At 45.9% G+C, this 17,084-nt stretch overlaps 3 protein-coding genes across 4 annotated transcripts; 2 read left to right on the top strand and 1 right to left on the bottom strand.

Annotated features, from left to right (window-relative positions):
• LOC110430175 (glutamate-1-semialdehyde 2,1-aminomutase, chloroplastic) lies at positions 1,648–4,537 on the top strand. The gene is made up of 3 exons (XM_021447313.1): positions 1,648–1,913; positions 2,627–2,800; positions 3,251–4,537. The coding sequence occupies exons 1-3, from the start codon at positions 1,734–1,736 to the stop codon at positions 4,316–4,318; spliced, it is 1,422 nt and encodes a 473-aa protein (XP_021302988.1). The 5' UTR covers positions 1,648–1,733; the 3' UTR covers positions 4,319–4,537.
• Positions 4,785–7,353, bottom strand: LOC8064176 (transcription factor TGAL1). Of its 2 annotated transcripts, none has more exons than XM_021447314.1 (9): positions 7,261–7,353; positions 6,728–6,917; positions 6,354–6,428; positions 6,211–6,270; positions 6,042–6,119; positions 5,890–5,941; positions 5,538–5,809; positions 5,204–5,452; positions 4,785–5,075 (listed from the first exon to the last, which is right to left on the bottom strand). In XM_021447314.1, the coding sequence occupies exons 2-9, from the start codon at positions 6,791–6,793 to the stop codon at positions 4,929–4,931; spliced, it is 999 nt and encodes a 332-aa protein (XP_021302989.1). In that variant the 5' UTR covers positions 6,794–6,917; positions 7,261–7,353; the 3' UTR covers positions 4,785–4,928. The 2 variants fall into 2 exon arrangements, with proteins under 2 accessions (XP_021302989.1, XP_021302990.1); XM_021447315.1 differs by having other exon boundaries at positions 6,728–6,909.
• LOC8064175 (calcium-dependent protein kinase 14) lies at positions 8,036–10,632 on the top strand. Its single transcript, XM_002441259.2, has 5 exons — positions 8,036–9,264; positions 9,362–9,645; positions 9,751–9,878; positions 9,978–10,077; positions 10,187–10,632. Exons 1-5 carry the CDS (start codon positions 8,289–8,291, stop codon positions 10,280–10,282), a joined length of 1,584 nt encoding a protein of 527 aa, XP_002441304.1. The 5' UTR covers positions 8,036–8,288; the 3' UTR covers positions 10,283–10,632.

Here is a 17,084-nt window from a genome sequence, read left to right as displayed (position 1 = left end):
GTTTGTATATTTGTATAGTTCATCCGAATTATCTACTGAAATTGTTTATTGAGCATGGCAATCCTGATGTCTTCTGCAGTGCAGGCAAGGGGGATAAGTTGCCAATTCCTTGCTGTCACTATAACCGTGCTTCTGGAAACAAAGTGAAGGAATCAATCCTGGCAACTTCCTGGAAAGGCGAATGAAAGGCACATATTGGACTATATTTCCTTCCATTGCCTCTCTAGTCAACGATGTTTGGCCGATGCTGGATAGAAAATCTTGAAAAGGAGCTCCGTGTACAGGTGCACACCATTTAGCGTCATTGACTGGATAATCAGGTGCGCACATGTCTCAGCTCATTAGATTAACATATCTGCTAGATACTGTGGTAAGGTCCGTGCTTCGTTATGCTTGCTTGACGTGCTTCATGTTTCACACCAGCAAGTCCCCTAAGCTTTTTGCGAAATGTCAAAGCACAGAAGGCAGGTCGCTGTTTCTGCTTTTCGTTAAGTTTATTTAAGTTAGTCTGTCGTTTTTGACATGTTTCTTCTTCGTTTGTTCTCCGAGCTTTCAAACAAGTAACAACTGACGAGCTCAGGCACTTTTTTTTTTACGATAATATGCAGCTGCTCCTTTATTAACCACAGTGGATTTAGTGCAACTAATTTGGTGCTGTAAATGTTGCTACTTTGTTCAATCAACTTTGAAAAATTCTAAAACCTATAATAATAAGCATTAAAAACTTCCAAGTCTTAAGCTGTTTGTTCATGTTTTCGATCTTGTAAGAAATTTCTTCATATTTTGTCGAATGCTTGTCCACCACACCTGGCTCGGTCCTTGGCTGGATAGCACTCCAGGATTGGGTTGTGATCCGTGTTTCTGGAACCTGTCTCTTCTTGACACCGCTCCGATGGATTTTGGATTTTTATTTTTATTTTTTTTATAAAAAGGGGAGATGTGTACTCCATCCCCGAAGTTGTTCTAGATAAGATTTGGGTCAAAATATTAAAAATATAAATCATGAATAATTTTAAAGTTGTTGAGTTTGAAAATATGAAAACTATATAAATAGATTTGTCTTGGAAAGTATTTTTGTAAAAGTATACATATATCATTTTTTGATAATATTTTTTATAAAAACAAGAAGTTAACGTTAAGCTTTGAATACCGTGTCGTTGTCTTAAACGATTTTCTTTATAGGTATAGAGGGAGTATAAACAACTGTCAAAAGTGCAAGTTTCAACAAAAATATTTTTGCAACTGTCAACATAGCAGTGTAAGTTTCAACAAAAATATTTTTTTTAAATTATACATCCATACATCTCGGATCTTTTACATGGAAGGGTATAAGTACAGACTACAGTACATCAATGTACATAGGCCTGTACTATAACTTAACCTAGCGGGCTTAAGGCCCGCACCTCCGCCTAGTGCGGAGGCGAAGCAGCAGCCCACAGGCCACCTTTTAAACTCATCTCCCAGTGCTAGGCAAACGATGTGGTACAAAACTTTCGGCCCAGGGCATGCAGGCTAAAACGCGGAAGCGCCACCAGCTTCGCTTACAGGGTGGGGTAAACAAACAAACAAACAAAAAGAAAAAAACATTACTGAGAAGACCCAATCGTGCTTAGGTGGGCCCGGCCTAGCTATTAAGACCCAATCGCACCAAACCCCTCCGGAATTTCTTATCTCCCCCCTCATCTGCTCCACCTCCGACCACCTCGCGCGAGACGAGCAAGCCCAACACAGGCATGGCCGGAGCAGCAGCCGCCGCCGTGGCGTCCGGGATCTCGGCCCGGCCGGCCGCGCCGAGGAGGGCCTCGACGGGGCGCCGCGCTCGGCTGTCGGTGGCGCGGGCCGCGATATCCCTCGAGAAGGGCGAGAAGGCGTACACGGTGCAGAAGTCCGAGGAGATCTTCAACGCCGCCAAGGTACCGTCCTCTATCTGATTCCTTCGCTCTGCAGCTCCTCGATGCCGTCCTCCAGGGTTCCCCTTCGTTTCGGAGAGCCTCGTGGCTTTTGAGGTGTGAATTCGGAAGAAGAGACGTGGCTTGCGGCCAGCTGGGGAATGCCTTGTTTGTGGTTGCCGTGCAAACTGTGGCAAATCGGTTCGCTTTTCTTTTTTTTTTCTGTATTTCCGCCAATGGGTTGGTGGTAACGCAATAAGAGGGTGGATTGTCAAAGATGGCTTGGAACATGGAAACCGGGGGCTGGACCGGAGAGGGTCTGGAATGGGGCCGACATTGTGAGCTAGTACGGTCAACTACGCTCTTGGACCCAAATTGACACACGAGACAGCCATGCAAATGAAAGCAATCCTCTCTGTAAGCAATCCTACTGAGATCGGATTACCTAGGTGCAGCACGTGTTAATTTTCATGTAACAAAGCGGTCAGAAAACCATACTTTTATGCAGTTAGTAGCCATTTCTTTGCGAGTCATGCTTTAGTCCTGTATCTGTAGCTGTAACCTGCATAAAATGTGACTTGTGAGTACAACCCTGATTGTATATCATGAAATGGTGGGGACTATCATCACCATAACAAGTGTTAGGATCTTTCACCATTTGAGATCTCAGTCAGTTTGTCATCTTCTTTGCCCATGGTTCTGGATGTTTTATAACTGATTGTTTCACTGTTTCTCAGGAGCTGATGCCTGGAGGTGTTAATTCGCCAGTCCGTGCCTTCAAATCTGTTGGTGGGCAGCCTATAGTGTTCGACTCTGTAAAGGGTTCGCGTATGTGGGATGTTGATGGGAATGAGTACATCGATTATGTTGGTTCCTGGGGTCCTGCAATCATCGGTCATGCAGATGATGAGGTACAGAATTGATTATGTTGGTTCCTGGCCAATATGCGTTATCTGAATGTGAAGTATTTCATCAAATAATCTCTGGGTTTGCTTCCGTGTTTCTTATCCCATGGTGTTCTTTTATGATAGTTGATAGTGTAGCTTACTTCTATTTCTTATAATACTTAACTCGATTAATTGGACTTATCTCCATCCCATTTGTGAATCTACTAAAATTTCTGAACATCTGTATGCACCATAAAATTTTCTTGGTCTGATTTTGTAAATTAAACTGGTGAAATCCATGATGGCTTTACTTCACCTTCAAATATCTGTCAACTTATAGCGTGATTTTTGAACCACTATTGAATATTGGAAAAAAGTATACTATATGTGATTCGCAACATTTAGTTTATAAAGCTGTCCTGAGAATTGACAAAGCTAAATTAAATCACTGTACTTATATCTTGTTTGATTCAGGTGAATGCTGCATTGATTGAAACTCTAAAGAAAGGAACTAGCTTTGGTGCTCCATGTTTGCTGGAGAATGTATTGGCTGAGATGGTCATCTCTGCTGTACCAAGTATCGAAATGGTCCGCTTTGTCAATTCAGGGACAGAAGCCTGCATGGGAGCACTCCGCCTTGTGCGTGCATTCACTGGGCGGGAGAAGATTGTCAAGTTTGAAGGCTGCTACCATGGCCATGCTGATTCCTTCCTTGTCAAAGCTGGTAGTGGTGTTGCCACCCTGGGCCTCCCAGACTCTCCTGGTGTTCCCAAGGGAGCCACCTATGAGACTCTAACAGCACCCTACAATGATGCTGAGGCAGTGAAGAAATTGTTTGAGGAGAACAAAGGGGAGATTGCTGCTGTCTTCCTCGAGGCAGTTGTTGGCAATGCTGGTTTTATTCCCCCACAACCTGGCTTCCTCAATGCCCTCCGTGACTTGACCAAACACGATGGTGCACTCCTGGTCTTTGATGAAGTGATGACCGGTTTCCGCCTGGCATACGGTGGAGCTCAAGAGTACTTCGGGATCACCCCAGACGTGACAACCTTGGGTAAGATTATTGGGGGTGGGCTCCCTGTTGGTGCCTACGGTGGGAGAAGGGATATCATGGAGATGGTTGCCCCAGCAGGACCAATGTACCAGGCAGGAACTCTCAGTGGAAACCCTCTAGCCATGACTGCTGGAATTCACACGCTCAAGCGTCTAACAGAGCCCGGCACCTATGAGTACTTGGACAAGATCACTGGTGAACTCGTTCGTGGGATATTGGATGTGGGTGCGAAAACGGGGCACGAGATGTGTGGAGGACACATCAGAGGAATGTTTGGCTTTTTCTTCACTGGTGGACCTGTCCACAACTTTGGGGACGCTAAGAAGAGCGACACTGAGAAGTTTGGAAGGTTCTACCGTGGCATGCTGGAAGAAGGTGTATACCTGGCTCCCTCGCAGTTCGAGGCGGGTTTCACCAGCTTGGCGCACACCTCCCAGGACATCGAGAAGACCATCGAGGCTGCTGAGAAGGTTCTGAAGCGGATATAGGGGTTCTGCTACGGCTATGCAGAGAGCATTTCCTTCTCTTTACCTTCTTGTACTCTTAGTTCTATATGTCACTGAGGTTTTGTATTGTGCAGCAGCAGGACAGCTTTTGTAGCTCCTCTTTCTGAATTAGTGCGTCTTGTTTTTTTGCAGTGCTAATAAATCTCTGGTCCACGATTACGGTTGTTATACTGATGTTCAGATATACGATTGTTTCATTCTTGTGCTCAGCTGTTCTGTTGGGTGGGGTATAAGCAAAGCAGAGCGAGCATGTCGTTTAGATTTCTTCAGGACTTGAATCTCCCAGTCTACCTGCCCCCAAATACAAGCGGAAGTGCCTCGACACGACCTGATGTTTGATGATATCACTTAAGCCTCAATCCATGTGTATTCAGGCACAGAACAACCACAACTGTGCCCACCTAAGACATCTCCAACGCATGGAACTCCTTCATTAGACCTATTTTCATTTTAATACAAACTACTGTCCACAAAGATCTCATTTTACATTCTTGGTACACGAGAGCAAGAAATGAGTAAAATTTCTGTTCACAAACACAAATTTATTGACCCACCCACCACCGGCGATGAACAATTGGTGAGCCAACTGAATTCATTCCCGTGGTCGTGCAATCCAGAGAGAACTCAGAGCGCGTAGCCGGGAAAGGTAGTCACTGATTGCAAGCAGTGCTCGTGCAGATTGGCGGGTGGTCAGTATGTGCTGCATCTGTTCAAGAATCCGCCTTCGCAGATCGTCAGCCTGCAAATCCAAGATCTTTTTAAAAAAAACAGAAAAAAAGAGATTTGGTTCTGCAAATGTATACCAATTACAAGACATCAAACAACGAGAAACAACATATAACCAAGGGGCAAGTTCCATGGGTGTACCTCCTGCAGGAAGCTTTCTAGAGTCCCAAGCTTCCCAACTGCCACTGCCATCTGCCCCGAGCAATCTGCAGCGTTACCAGAAGAACCAGCAGGACACAGGGATCCTGATGCAAGGGTTTCTGCGACAGACTGTTGCAGTGCTCTCACCCCCTGTGAAAGGTCCTCTTCAGCTTGTTCCGAGGACTGTTGCAGGCTGTATATACTTGCAAGCTGCTGTTCAGTAAGGGGTTCCAGATGACTTGCAAGTAACTGCGTAAAAAGAAACAGGAGAAATCTTTCAGCTTTGACAGAAGTACACTGATGCAATAGGAGCAAGGGAGGAGAGACCATAAACCTTTAGAATCTCTGACGGTCGAAGTCCACCAAACCACATAAAACACCTCTCGACAGGGGTCTTCCACATTCCTGACAGCACGTGGAAAGCATCTGCCTTGGCTGCTACTCTCTTGAGCCTGAAAGCTTCGCTGTAATATGCCATGATGCTGTCGATCATATGCCGAAGATCATCGTCACTGGCATGTGCATTGAGTGCAGCCCTCAGTTCATTTATCTGCTTATTGTGATCATCTTGCCATCGAGCATAGTCCATGTCAAATGCCAAAGCACCTACAAATACGGGTAACAGCTTAATTCAAGATCTTGTACAGTGTGATCTAAACATTTGGCACAAAAAAAAAACAGTTTACCATTTTCAGTAGTTGAATTAGGCTGGTCTCCTGGAGTAGGAATAAAAATGCCCTGAACAAGTAGCAAAATGTTGAAAAGAACAGTTTGTTCAACAAGAACGGCTGATCTTGTCGAATCCAAAGATCACAAGATGAGTACATGACGACCATACCTGTTGGCGAGCACGCTGGAGCTCCTGCTCCAATTGACTAAGTTTCAGCCTGCTGTTCTCAAGTTGCTCGACATATGCCTAAGGATGAAGAAATGGGTAAATATTATAATTTCAGAGCTGTCTTTATGCACAAGGAAAATACTATCTACCATCAGGTAGATGAAACTACCTTCTTTCTTAGACGGCTTTTCCTAGCAGCTTCACGGTTTTGTGCCAGACGGCGGAGTGCCTACCATTAAGTCAGTAACAAGAGAAGTCTGTAACAACAGAATCATCAGGTAATCGCTCAGTGAATGTGTAGAATTTTAATACCTTTTGACCTAGCTTATCTTTTGATTTGTTGCCAGAATCAGAAGCTGTAAGGGATACAAGCTGCCCTAGTTCCAACTGATAAGTAAACAAGCTCAGTTTATATATATCAAGAATACAAGTAACGTTACTTGAAAGCAAACCAATTGTTTGTGTTGATATGGAAGTTTCATCAGAATGGACAAACAACCATATGGTGTTTTTTCTTATAAAAAAAGATTGATACATTAAATTTAAAAAGGCATAATTAGCACAATACTTTCGAGTTCTACTCATGTCAAAGTTATGGTATGTCTTGATTTTATTTTTTAAAGAAATAACATACACACTAGTGATGCACTGGCCATCTACAAACCAAAATTAAAAAAAGTAAGTACCATTTGATTCTTCTCGTCAGTATCTAGATCTGTTGACGTATCAGTCCCCGGGCTCGCATAAGCCATCTCAGACTCTTTCCCAGTTCTCAGTGTCTCCTGTTGTTCAGAACTTAAGCTACCAGATTTGGTTGTGCTTCTCTTAGCTGTACTTCTGACGGAAGTCTAACTTTAGGTGCTGCAGCCTGCAATACTTCCAAACAACAAAGCATAGAATGAAATAATGAATGTGAGACAGATCTGTGAATTAATTTGAACCATATAAAATCTTATGAAACAGTCACCGACTCAACAGATATGATCAGAATACAACAGGCACACCTTACTCTAACTAGCAAGCTGAAGGGGATTAGTTTTGCTGGATTCAATGCAACAAGGACTCTAAAGAGAACATAACGCTAACCAAGCTGCACATTTCAGCTTCAGCAAAGGAACAGATAAATAACGAATGGGCACAGCCAAAACTGAAGCTACTTGTTCAGCAAAATTGTTGAAAAACCAGGTTGCATGAGCAATCCGAGAATTTAGCAGCATACCTGTGGTTGGGGTGGTGATGTCTCCCAAGCGAATCTCACAGACTACTCAATGCCAGAAACCCGAGCGAGTTGGATGCTTTTGGCATGTGTGCAGTGCAGCTGAAACTTGTAACTTCTGAAGCCTCTGTACATATGGTATATATGTGCAGCATTGTAGAACAGAACATACATTCTAATATTCCCCACTCCATCCCCAGTCATATCTCTAGCTAGGTTTGCCATACGTGTCCTACATCCACCATGCATTCAGTAACCCACCATGAATGCGATCTATCACAGAAATGTGTAGACGGTGGCAAAGCTTCTTTCCTCTCCACAAGGAGCTCGTTGCAGGCTTCAGTGAACAAGTGTGTCCACACCAATAGCGTAGTGGCGTAGCTGCATGTGCCTCTGAACTTTTCATCCTACTTATTAGTCATTAATTGGGGCTAGACTGAATTGAGTGGATTGGGCAGCAACCAAACCAGAGCATATAGCTTGATGCTGGATCTGATGCAAACTGAGAATCTTGAGAAATCTGTCCACGAAAGTTTGCAAAGGCTGCAGCCTGATTGAGAAAGTGTTGACGCTTGCAAAGTCCACGTCCATTGCACACGCCAAACTCGACTAGTACTCAAAGCTATCAAGATTCAAGCACCAGGCAGCATTGGCACTGGCACTGGCATTGGCAATGGACGGTGCTCGCGGCCTCAGTCAGGTCCAGCTGGTCGGGGGTTGGTTTGTTTGTTTTGAAAACGAACAAGGCAGTGTTGTGTGCGTGATCTCGGCACACGGAAGCTTCTGTTGTTTTTCTGTGTTGGGCAAAAAGAAGGCCACCGAAGGCAGAGCAAGCAGCCGTTAGCTTCCCGCCATTCCCTCCCAGCCTCCCCTTTGATGGCCAGCCCTTCCACCCCTCCGAGAAAGGTTCCCCCGCGCACCCCGTCGCCCACCCGGACATCTCCCCGACCCCGGTTTGCTGCGCCTGCGCGTCCGCGTCGTCCCCGGCGCGCGAGGCCCCCCGTGTCGCCGTCGTCCCCCTCGCCGACGACATGGGAAACTGCTGCTGCTCGGGGTCGTCGTCCGCGGAGCCCGCGCTGCCGCCGGACTCCTCCGCCGGCTCGTCGTCGCGGCCCGGGGGCAGCGCCACCGTGCCGCCGCCGACGTCGGTGTCGTCGTCGGCGACCACGGCGCCCACGCAAAACAAGCCCCCGGCCGCCATCGGCCCCGTGCTGGGCCGCCCGATGGAGGACGTCAAGAGCACCTACACCATGGGCAAGGAGCTCGGGCGCGGGCAGTTCGGCGTCACGTCGCTGTGCACGCACAAGGCCACGGGCCAGAAGTTCGCGTGCAAGACCATCAGCAAGCGGAAGCTGTCCACCAAGGAGGACATCGAGGACGTGCGGCGCGAGGTGCAGATCATGTACCACCTCTCCGGCCAACCCGGCGTCGTGGAGCTCAAGGGCGCCTACGAGGACAAGAGCTCGGTGCACCTCGTCATGGAGCTCTGCGCCGGCGGGGAGCTCTTCGACCGGATCATCGCCAAGGGCCACTACACCGAGCGCGCCGCCGCCTCGCTCCTCCGCACCATCGTCGAGATCGTCCACACCTGCCACTCCATGGGCGTCATCCACCGCGACCTCAAGCCCGAGAACTTCCTCCTCCTCAGCAAGGACGAGAACGCGCCGCTCAAGGCCACCGACTTTGGGCTCTCCGTCTTCTTCAAAGAAGGGGAGGTGTTCAGGGACATCGTCGGCAGCGCCTACTACATCGCGCCGGAGGTGCTGAAGCGGAGCTACGGGCCCGAGGCCGACATATGGAGCGTCGGCGTCATCGTCTACATCCTGCTCTCCGGCGTTCCGCCATTCTGGGCAGAATCGGAGCACGGCATCTTCAATGCCATCCTGAGAGGGCAGGTCGACTTCACCAGCGACCCATGGCCGCGCATCTCGCAGAGCGCCAAGGACCTCGTCAGGAAGATGCTCATTCCTGACCCCAAGCATCGGATTTCTGCATACGACGTCCTCAGTAAGTGTCTTACATTACATCGCCTTTGCTTATTTATCCTGAACATCAAAAACACTAGTGTCTGATGAAATGGTGCCTGTATGTGGTGTTCGTTCAGATCACCCGTGGATCAAAGAAGACGGCGAGGCGCCTGACACGCCGCTGGACAACGCCGTTCTCGGCCGGCTCAAGCAGTTCAGAGCTATGAACCAGTTCAAGAAGGCTGCTCTGAGGGTTATCGCCGGATGCCTGTCGGAGGAGGAGATCAAGGGGCTCAAGGAGATGTTCAAGAGCATGGACTCCGACAACAGCGGCACGATAACCGTCGACGAGCTGCGGCGAGGGCTGGCCAAGAAGGGCACCAAGCTCAGCGAGGCTGAAGTCCAGCAGCTCATGGAAGCTGTAAGATCAAACTAACTAAAGCAGCCTGGATAAAAAAAAACCAAATGCACCGTGAAATATATTCAGTATCTGATCCGGACCGCCTGAAAAATAAAACAATCGCAGGCCGACGCCGACGGGAACGGGACGATCGACTACGAGGAGTTCATCACGGCGACGATGCACATGAACAGAATGGACCGGGACGAGCACCTCTACACCGCGTTCCAGTACTTCGACAAGGACAACAGCGGGTAACAAACACTGCCTTTTTGGGGTTTCTGAATCCTGATCTGATGCAGATGCAGCGCCCCAGTTCATGCTGACATCTCCTGTGTGTGCCACACATGCAGGTACATCACGATGGAAGAGCTGGAGCAAGCCCTGAGGGAGAAGGGGCTGCTCGACGGCCGAGACATCAAGGACATCGTAGCAGAAGTCGACGCCGACAACGTAACTACACGCTGCCGATCGATCGATACGCGTGTTCCTGTGCAGCAATGTCGCACGGCCTAGAATAGATGACATTTTTGTTCATCAATTAATCGAATGTGCGATGCAGGACGGGCGGATCAACTACACCGAGTTCGCGGCGATGATGAGGAAAGGAGACCCGGAGCCATCCAACATCAAGAAACGGCGCGACGTCGTCCTGTAGAGGCCGGAGCTAGCTAGTGCGCTGCGCACGGCGGCGTGGAGCTCTCAGGAACAGATCGATCGCACGGCTAGCTGCTGGCAGGAATATTCATGGTGGCCCGCTGCACGGAGAGACAAACGCGTACGTGCGTTCTATCTCTCTCTGCACAGATGTATGTATAGCGCGAATGCCCGCGATGGGAAGGGGGGGGGGGGGGGGGGGGGGAGTCAACGAGCATTATTGTGAAAAAATGCCAATCGGGTGTCGATTGTTCTTGAGACTTGAGTGCATGTTGTTACTCGGATGTATAATAGACAGTTCATATTGTGTATCTGACGTCTCGCGGTATGGATGGTTCTTTTTAGGAAAAAGTCCTATTTTTCTTCCACCAACTTTTACAAAAGTCCGTTTTTTCTTCATCAACACTAAAATTAGACAAACCATCTCCCCTTTAACTTTTCAAACCGTACATTTTAACTTCTTAGAGCGGTTTTGTTTTTTTCTTTTTAATTATTTCAGCTAACTTTTTAAAAAATTATATTAAATCACAGAATAATCATAAAATAGAAAATCTAAATTTTATGAACTCCACATAAGTAGATCTATTTTAGAACAAAGTCATTGTCCCGGTGCCAGTACGGTGACGAGATTTGTCTTCGCTTTCATTCATCCCTCGCCTCTTGTTGCTCTAAGTTTCAGCTCTAGCATATTCTGTACAGCATGGCAACTTCCATCAGTTTGGCGAACATGGTGACAATTCTACTGTACATCCCAACCGATCGCGTATTGAATACAGAGAACTGGGAGGCAGACGTGTACATTTACTTCTATCCAAAAACCTAAAAATTCCAAGATTCTACATCACATCGAATATACGTATGTATAGAGTATTAAATATAGACGAAAATAAAAACTAATTACACAGTTTAGTCGAAATTTACGAGACGAATCTTTTGAGCCTAGTTCGTCTATGGTTGAACAATAATTACCACAAACAAACAAAAATGTCAGAGTGTCTCGAATTTTTTCGGTTCAGAACTAAACACGCCACAAGAGAGCGGACGCAAAACTGGAAGCAGCATCGCCAAGCCAGACGCCGAATCGATCAGGCGGATTCAGCATGTCAGCGAATGGCCCCCCGACCTTCTGTACAGCCATCAGTATACAAAACTGCTGCTGCTCTGCATTGCTGGGCCATACCTATCCACGCACTGTGCAAGGTCTTGTTTAGATGCGAAATTTTTTTAGATTTCGCTACTTTAGCACTTTCGTTTGTTTGCGACAAAATATTATCCAATCATAAACTAATTAGGATCAAAAAATTTATCTCGTAATTTACAGGCAAACTGTATAATTAGTTTTTATTTTTGTCTATATTTAATGTTTCATACATGTGCCGTAATATTTGATGTGACGGAAAATCTTGAAATTTTTTTGGTTTTCCGGGCTAAACAAGGCTCAAGTCAAAATGCGAGCCCGCGCCGCGATCGACAGCTTCTGAGTGGTTAATTACATGGAGTAGGAGTATATATGGACGTATATGTGCACGTTGAAAAGTAGGCCTTGTTTAGTTCGCGAAAAATTTCGTTTTTGACTATCGTAGTATTTTCGTTTTTATTTGACAAACATTGTCCAATCACGGAGTAATTAGGCTCAAAAAATTCATCCCGCAAATTACAGGTAAATTGTGCAATTAGTTTTTATTTTTATCTATATTTAATACTCCATGCATGTGACCAAAGATTCAATGTTCCATGCATGTGACCAAAGATTCAATATGACGGGAAATTTTGAAAATTTTTGCGAACTAAACAATGGCGTAGTATTTGTTTAAAAGAAGAATGCATGGGCACCGGAAGTGTCAGTTTTATGTTTGGTTTGCGTTATTAAAGTTTAACAGGTATTGTAATATTTTTATTTTATTTGACAATTAGTATCCAATCATGAACTATCAACAGATTCGTTTCGCAGATTACTCTTTAGACATGTTTTTAGTAACATAATAAGACTTAAATTTAATGATTAGCTAAAAACTATAACAAATTATGATGTAAAGAAAAGAAATACAAATAATTTAAAATAATAGCCATAAAAGAGACTTACAACAAGATGAGATGAAAAATAGCAAAATAAAGGATGGAATATGTTATTTATATTTATAATATCTAGAACGGATAAAAAATAAAAATAAAGACACATAAAGTCTCATGAGACACAACAAGAGGGGATAAAAAGAATAGAAAAACTAATCCATACTTAATTTTAAAAAGGACAAGAGAAAATAGAAAATTAAAATGTCATTGTAGGTAGCTATTGATAAGTGATAGTGAAACGATGCTGAAGTTATATTACTTTTATTTATCATTTCATTTCATGACGTGTCTTATGGGAAACAACAACTTAGGATAAATAAAACTAGAAAGTAAAGGAAAAAATATATTATATATAGTTATTTATATCGAGAGGCGATAAAAGATAAAAAATTAGAAACTATTCACAGTGAGGTTCTATGAAACACAATAAGATGGGATAAATATAAAAACTAAAGAAAGAAATAGATTATATATAGTTAATTTTAAAGGGGAAAATAGAAAATAAAGAAATGCAAAACCAAAAGCCAAAAGAAATGAGGGACTATTATTATTATTAATAACATTTACAATACCAAATGTCCAAAATCAGTCTCGCTACCATAGCTGCCCTCTCCGACGAGGAAGTCTGGAACTCCACTGCCCGTCTGCCCCTAACAGCCTCAACGTCAGGCTTTGGCCATTCATTCTCCTAACTACGCTCCGGAGACTGTGGGACGCGAGAAATGGTGAGATTTTTAGAAATGTGCTCTCTAAGATCCAAACTATAATCTTCAAGGTTTGTGATGATCTTCTTGTATGGTGTAAATGCCCGAAGGGTGATCTTGTTAGCAGTCTTAATGACTGGCGTGCTTACCTTCTCACTTGTGATGCTAATGACCCTCTAGTAATATAATTTGGTGGGGAACCTCTTCCCTCCCTTTGAGTTTAAAAAAAAAAAAACTTCAGTTTTGCACTATCAAGAATGGTGGATTTATAAAAATTGTTTTGATATTTGTTATTTTTTCTTATAAATTTAGTTAAAATTGGAAACGTTTGATTGAAGGACGAAAGGCTCAAACAACGTATTTAGTGCGGTAGTACTACACATCATCGAAAAAAAAAGAAATAATGTTGTAGATCAGTTTCGGAAAAAGAAAAGGATAAATTGATTGTCAATTAATCATGTGTCTCCCTGTCAGGACCATTGCAAGAGCTCCTATCCACCCTTTAGACCACTGCTAGCTGTGAAAAGCGAAACACTGTCACAAAAAAGAGCAGCATCCAGGACCAGGAGGAGGGAGGAAGGGCCGATATTTCAATTTCGGACACTACGCTTATTTTGTGGCACTCCCCAAAAATATATAAACATGTTTTTTAAATAGCAATATAGCATGCACAGAGTTGCGGCACTCCCCAATATAGAAAAAAACATAAATTCTGAAAACAAAATTGTTTTGGAAATTACACTTAAGCCTTGTTTAGTTCTGAAAACTTTTTGGTTTTCTAGCATTTTCATTTTTATTTGGTAATTATTGTCGAATTATGGACTAATTAGACTTAACAGATTCATCTCGTGATTTGCAAGTAAACGGTGCAATTAGTTTTTTATTTTCGTCTATATTTAATGCTTCATGCATATGCCGCAAGATTCGATACGACGGGAAATCTTGAAAAGTTTTTAGTTTTTAGGGTGAACTAAACAAGGCCTTAGTCAACATTTGAACACTGTCGACGAAAGCTGGTCGGCAGTCTACCTTGGGGTATACCACGGTAGTAGTTTATCGGTAGACGGTGCGCAAACTACGAACTCGATGGTGACGCAAGACACGGGCAAGCTTTTTATCCAGGTTCGGCCGCCGAGTTGGCGTAATACCTACGTCCTGCGTCTGGTTGTATTGATTTGTGTTGAGAGAATATGATGTCCTAGGAGGGTCCCTTACCTCTCCTTATATAGTCTGAAGGGCAGGGTTACAGATCTGGAAACTAATCCTAGTCGGTTACAATTGTCATAGATAGCTCGATATCAATTCCTATTCTAACCGACTAGAATCCTGCTTGATCTCCACATCTTGCTTCCTTGCGCGAAACTCCAGGCTGTCGGATCAAGCCTTGAACTCGTCTCGTAATGGGCCAAGCCTCCTGGCCCAAGTCTAGCCGTAAGGGTATAGGGGTCTATTCCTCCACAGCTAGTCCCCGAGCACCATGTATTGTGATGTAACACGCCGTCTTGAGCTTCTTCGATCAGTGAGGCTTGACGTCTTCAATAAGCAGGAAAGTCGTCCAAACAGTTGCAACAGTATTTTGACCAACTCAAAAAACAGTTGATCAACATTGACATCGAAGAAGCAGGTTGTTTGAAGAATGCATGGTGCTCTAAATTAAAAAAGTTTTCTTTCTTGGTGAAGTGTGCCCACTTTACTTTTCTGAAAAGCATGGACCTAAAAAAAAGCAAGAATATTCACCGCAAGGTGAAGTGTGCCCACTTAGTCCCCGAGCCTGGTAGTAGGTGACGTAGGCACGTGGTGCCAGGGTCAAAAGAAAAGTCCTCAAAGAAATTCTGAGACTGAGATGCATCGCAAGATGCATCGTACCGATGTAGTCCCCGAGCTTGCTGGAAGGCGAAGTATGAGCCTTGTAGCAAGGTCTAAAAAGTTGAATTTACCATTCTGACTGCAATTGAATAGATTAATCGACCAGTCCCCGAGCATATAACGCTCGGTGGTCGGTACAGTCCCCTAGCATGTAGTGCTCGGTAGTCGGCACAGTCCCCGAGCACGGTGTAGGTTCCGTTGGACAAGTCCCCAAGCGCGGTTGAGAACGTAAATAATAGTATGACGACCAGTACCCAGGCGTCAAGTGCGCTGCTTAGTATTCTGCGTTGCTATACTGTACGACCAGTCCCCGAGCATCGAGTGCTCGGTGGTCAGTGTAGTCTTTGAAGTTCCGAGCTGATGGACTGGGCGACCAGTCCCCGAGCATCAATTGCTCGGTGGTCGGTGCAGTCTTTGAAGTTCCGAGCTGATGGACTGGGCGACCAGTCCCCGAGCATCAAGTGCTCGGTGGTCGGTACAGTCCCCGGATTGTTGACTCTCTGGCATATTTGTCTTCTTTTTATTGAAACGATCTTTTCAGTTAAAGTTGACATGACGAGACCTCCTGATGGGTTGTCAGATGGACGCATGAAAAGTTGCGCCTGGCAACTGTGCAGCCGCCCTTTGCGTGGTTTGAGGAAAAGGAAACCATCAATTGGTACGAAAACTCCGCCGCATTAATTGTCTATAATCATTGTAAACCGAAACGCCGCATCCGCCGCATGGCCCGCCCACTTCCCGAGAATACAGGAAATGGGAGAGGTGGAGTTGCGGGTTATAAGAGCCTGACAGTTCCGCCTGTACTCCTTACCCTGCCATTGCCCTCAAGCCTTCCATTCTCGCCTCTTTCAATCACCTGCATCTTCGTAACCCAAATCCACTTCTCACCTCCAATGGCGAAGAGCGACTCCAAGAAGAGGGCCGAACTGATGGCCAAGGAGTGGAAGAAGTCCCGCAGCACCACCAAATCCCTCGGTGACCTCGTCGACATGGGACTCCTGCACAGCTCGGAGCTTGGCGGCTGGAGAGCGCCGGAAGGAGAAAGCTTCCCCGACCCTCGTGCCGGTGAGATCGTCGTGTTCGAAGATTTCGTTAAGAGGGGATTTGGGGTTCCGGTTCATCCTTTTCTCCAAGGTCTTCTTTTGTATTATGAGATCGGGATTTGCAATCTGCACCCGAACTCAATTCTCCTTATCTCCACGTTTATTCATCTGTGCGAGGCCTATGTTGGCATAGAGCCGCACTTCGATCTTTTTCGTTACCTTTTCTGCTTGAGGAAGAAGGGAGCAGTTGGAGGCTCCAAGGTTGCAGGTGGAGTATACCTCAACCTTCGTGATGGAATGAAGAATCACTACCTACACTGTCCATGGAACACTTCCTTGACCGAATGGTATAGGAAGTGGTTCTACGTCAGGGAGGAACCGGGCAGCTCCACGTTCTGCGACGTGGGGTACATTCCCGAGAAGAGGGTGAGCTGGACCGACCGCCCGGAGTACGACGGTCAAGTGGCGGATCTGATGAAGCTGATCGACTGGTCGCGCCTGGATGGGCTTGGCGTGGTCGGCAACTTTATTTGTCGTCGGGTGATGCCCTGCCAGAAGAGGGTGCACTCGGCGTACGAGTATGCCGGAAGCGTGGACCCGACCAGGATGCGACCGGAGATCTTGGAGAAGGCGGAGGTACAACGGCTGTTGAACGAGCTGTTCAACTTCGCGGACGGAGGCTTCATCCGTGGCAGTGATCGGGTGCAAGCCTTCAAGTTAGGCCGACCAGCACCAAAGGTATGTTGCAGATTATTTTGTTTTAGTATTCGTATATCGTATGTGGCTGGCTCATCTTTGTTGCTTTTTGCAGATCGGCGATGTCGACCGGTGCACAGTGTATGTATCACTGGCACCGGGGATGGAGAATCCTGCGGGAGAAGACCCGCTAGAGGAGGACGCTGCTCGGTGTGCTCATTACACCAGCAGTGAGGAGGAACAAGCCCGCCCCGTCCCAACCACCGAGGAAAGGGTGTCAGGGAAAAGGCCAATGCCTGTGGATCTGTCGCCGATGCCGACACTGCCGGCGGAGAGCAGCCGAGCGCCGAAGCGGCGTCGGTTCGTTCGGATCGACGAGGAGGAGGAGGAGGAGGAGGCCGTTCCGTCGTTGGTCCGGAGG

The sequence above is a fragment of the Sorghum bicolor genome, chromosome 9 (genome assembly GCF_000003195.3).
Source record: "Sorghum bicolor cultivar BTx623 chromosome 9, Sorghum_bicolor_NCBIv3, whole genome shotgun sequence".
In the NCBI taxonomy this organism is placed as follows: domain Eukaryota; kingdom Viridiplantae; phylum Streptophyta; class Magnoliopsida; order Poales; family Poaceae; genus Sorghum; species Sorghum bicolor.
Note: the sequence above shows the minus strand (reverse complement) of the source record. Positions and strands in the feature narration are given on the sequence as shown.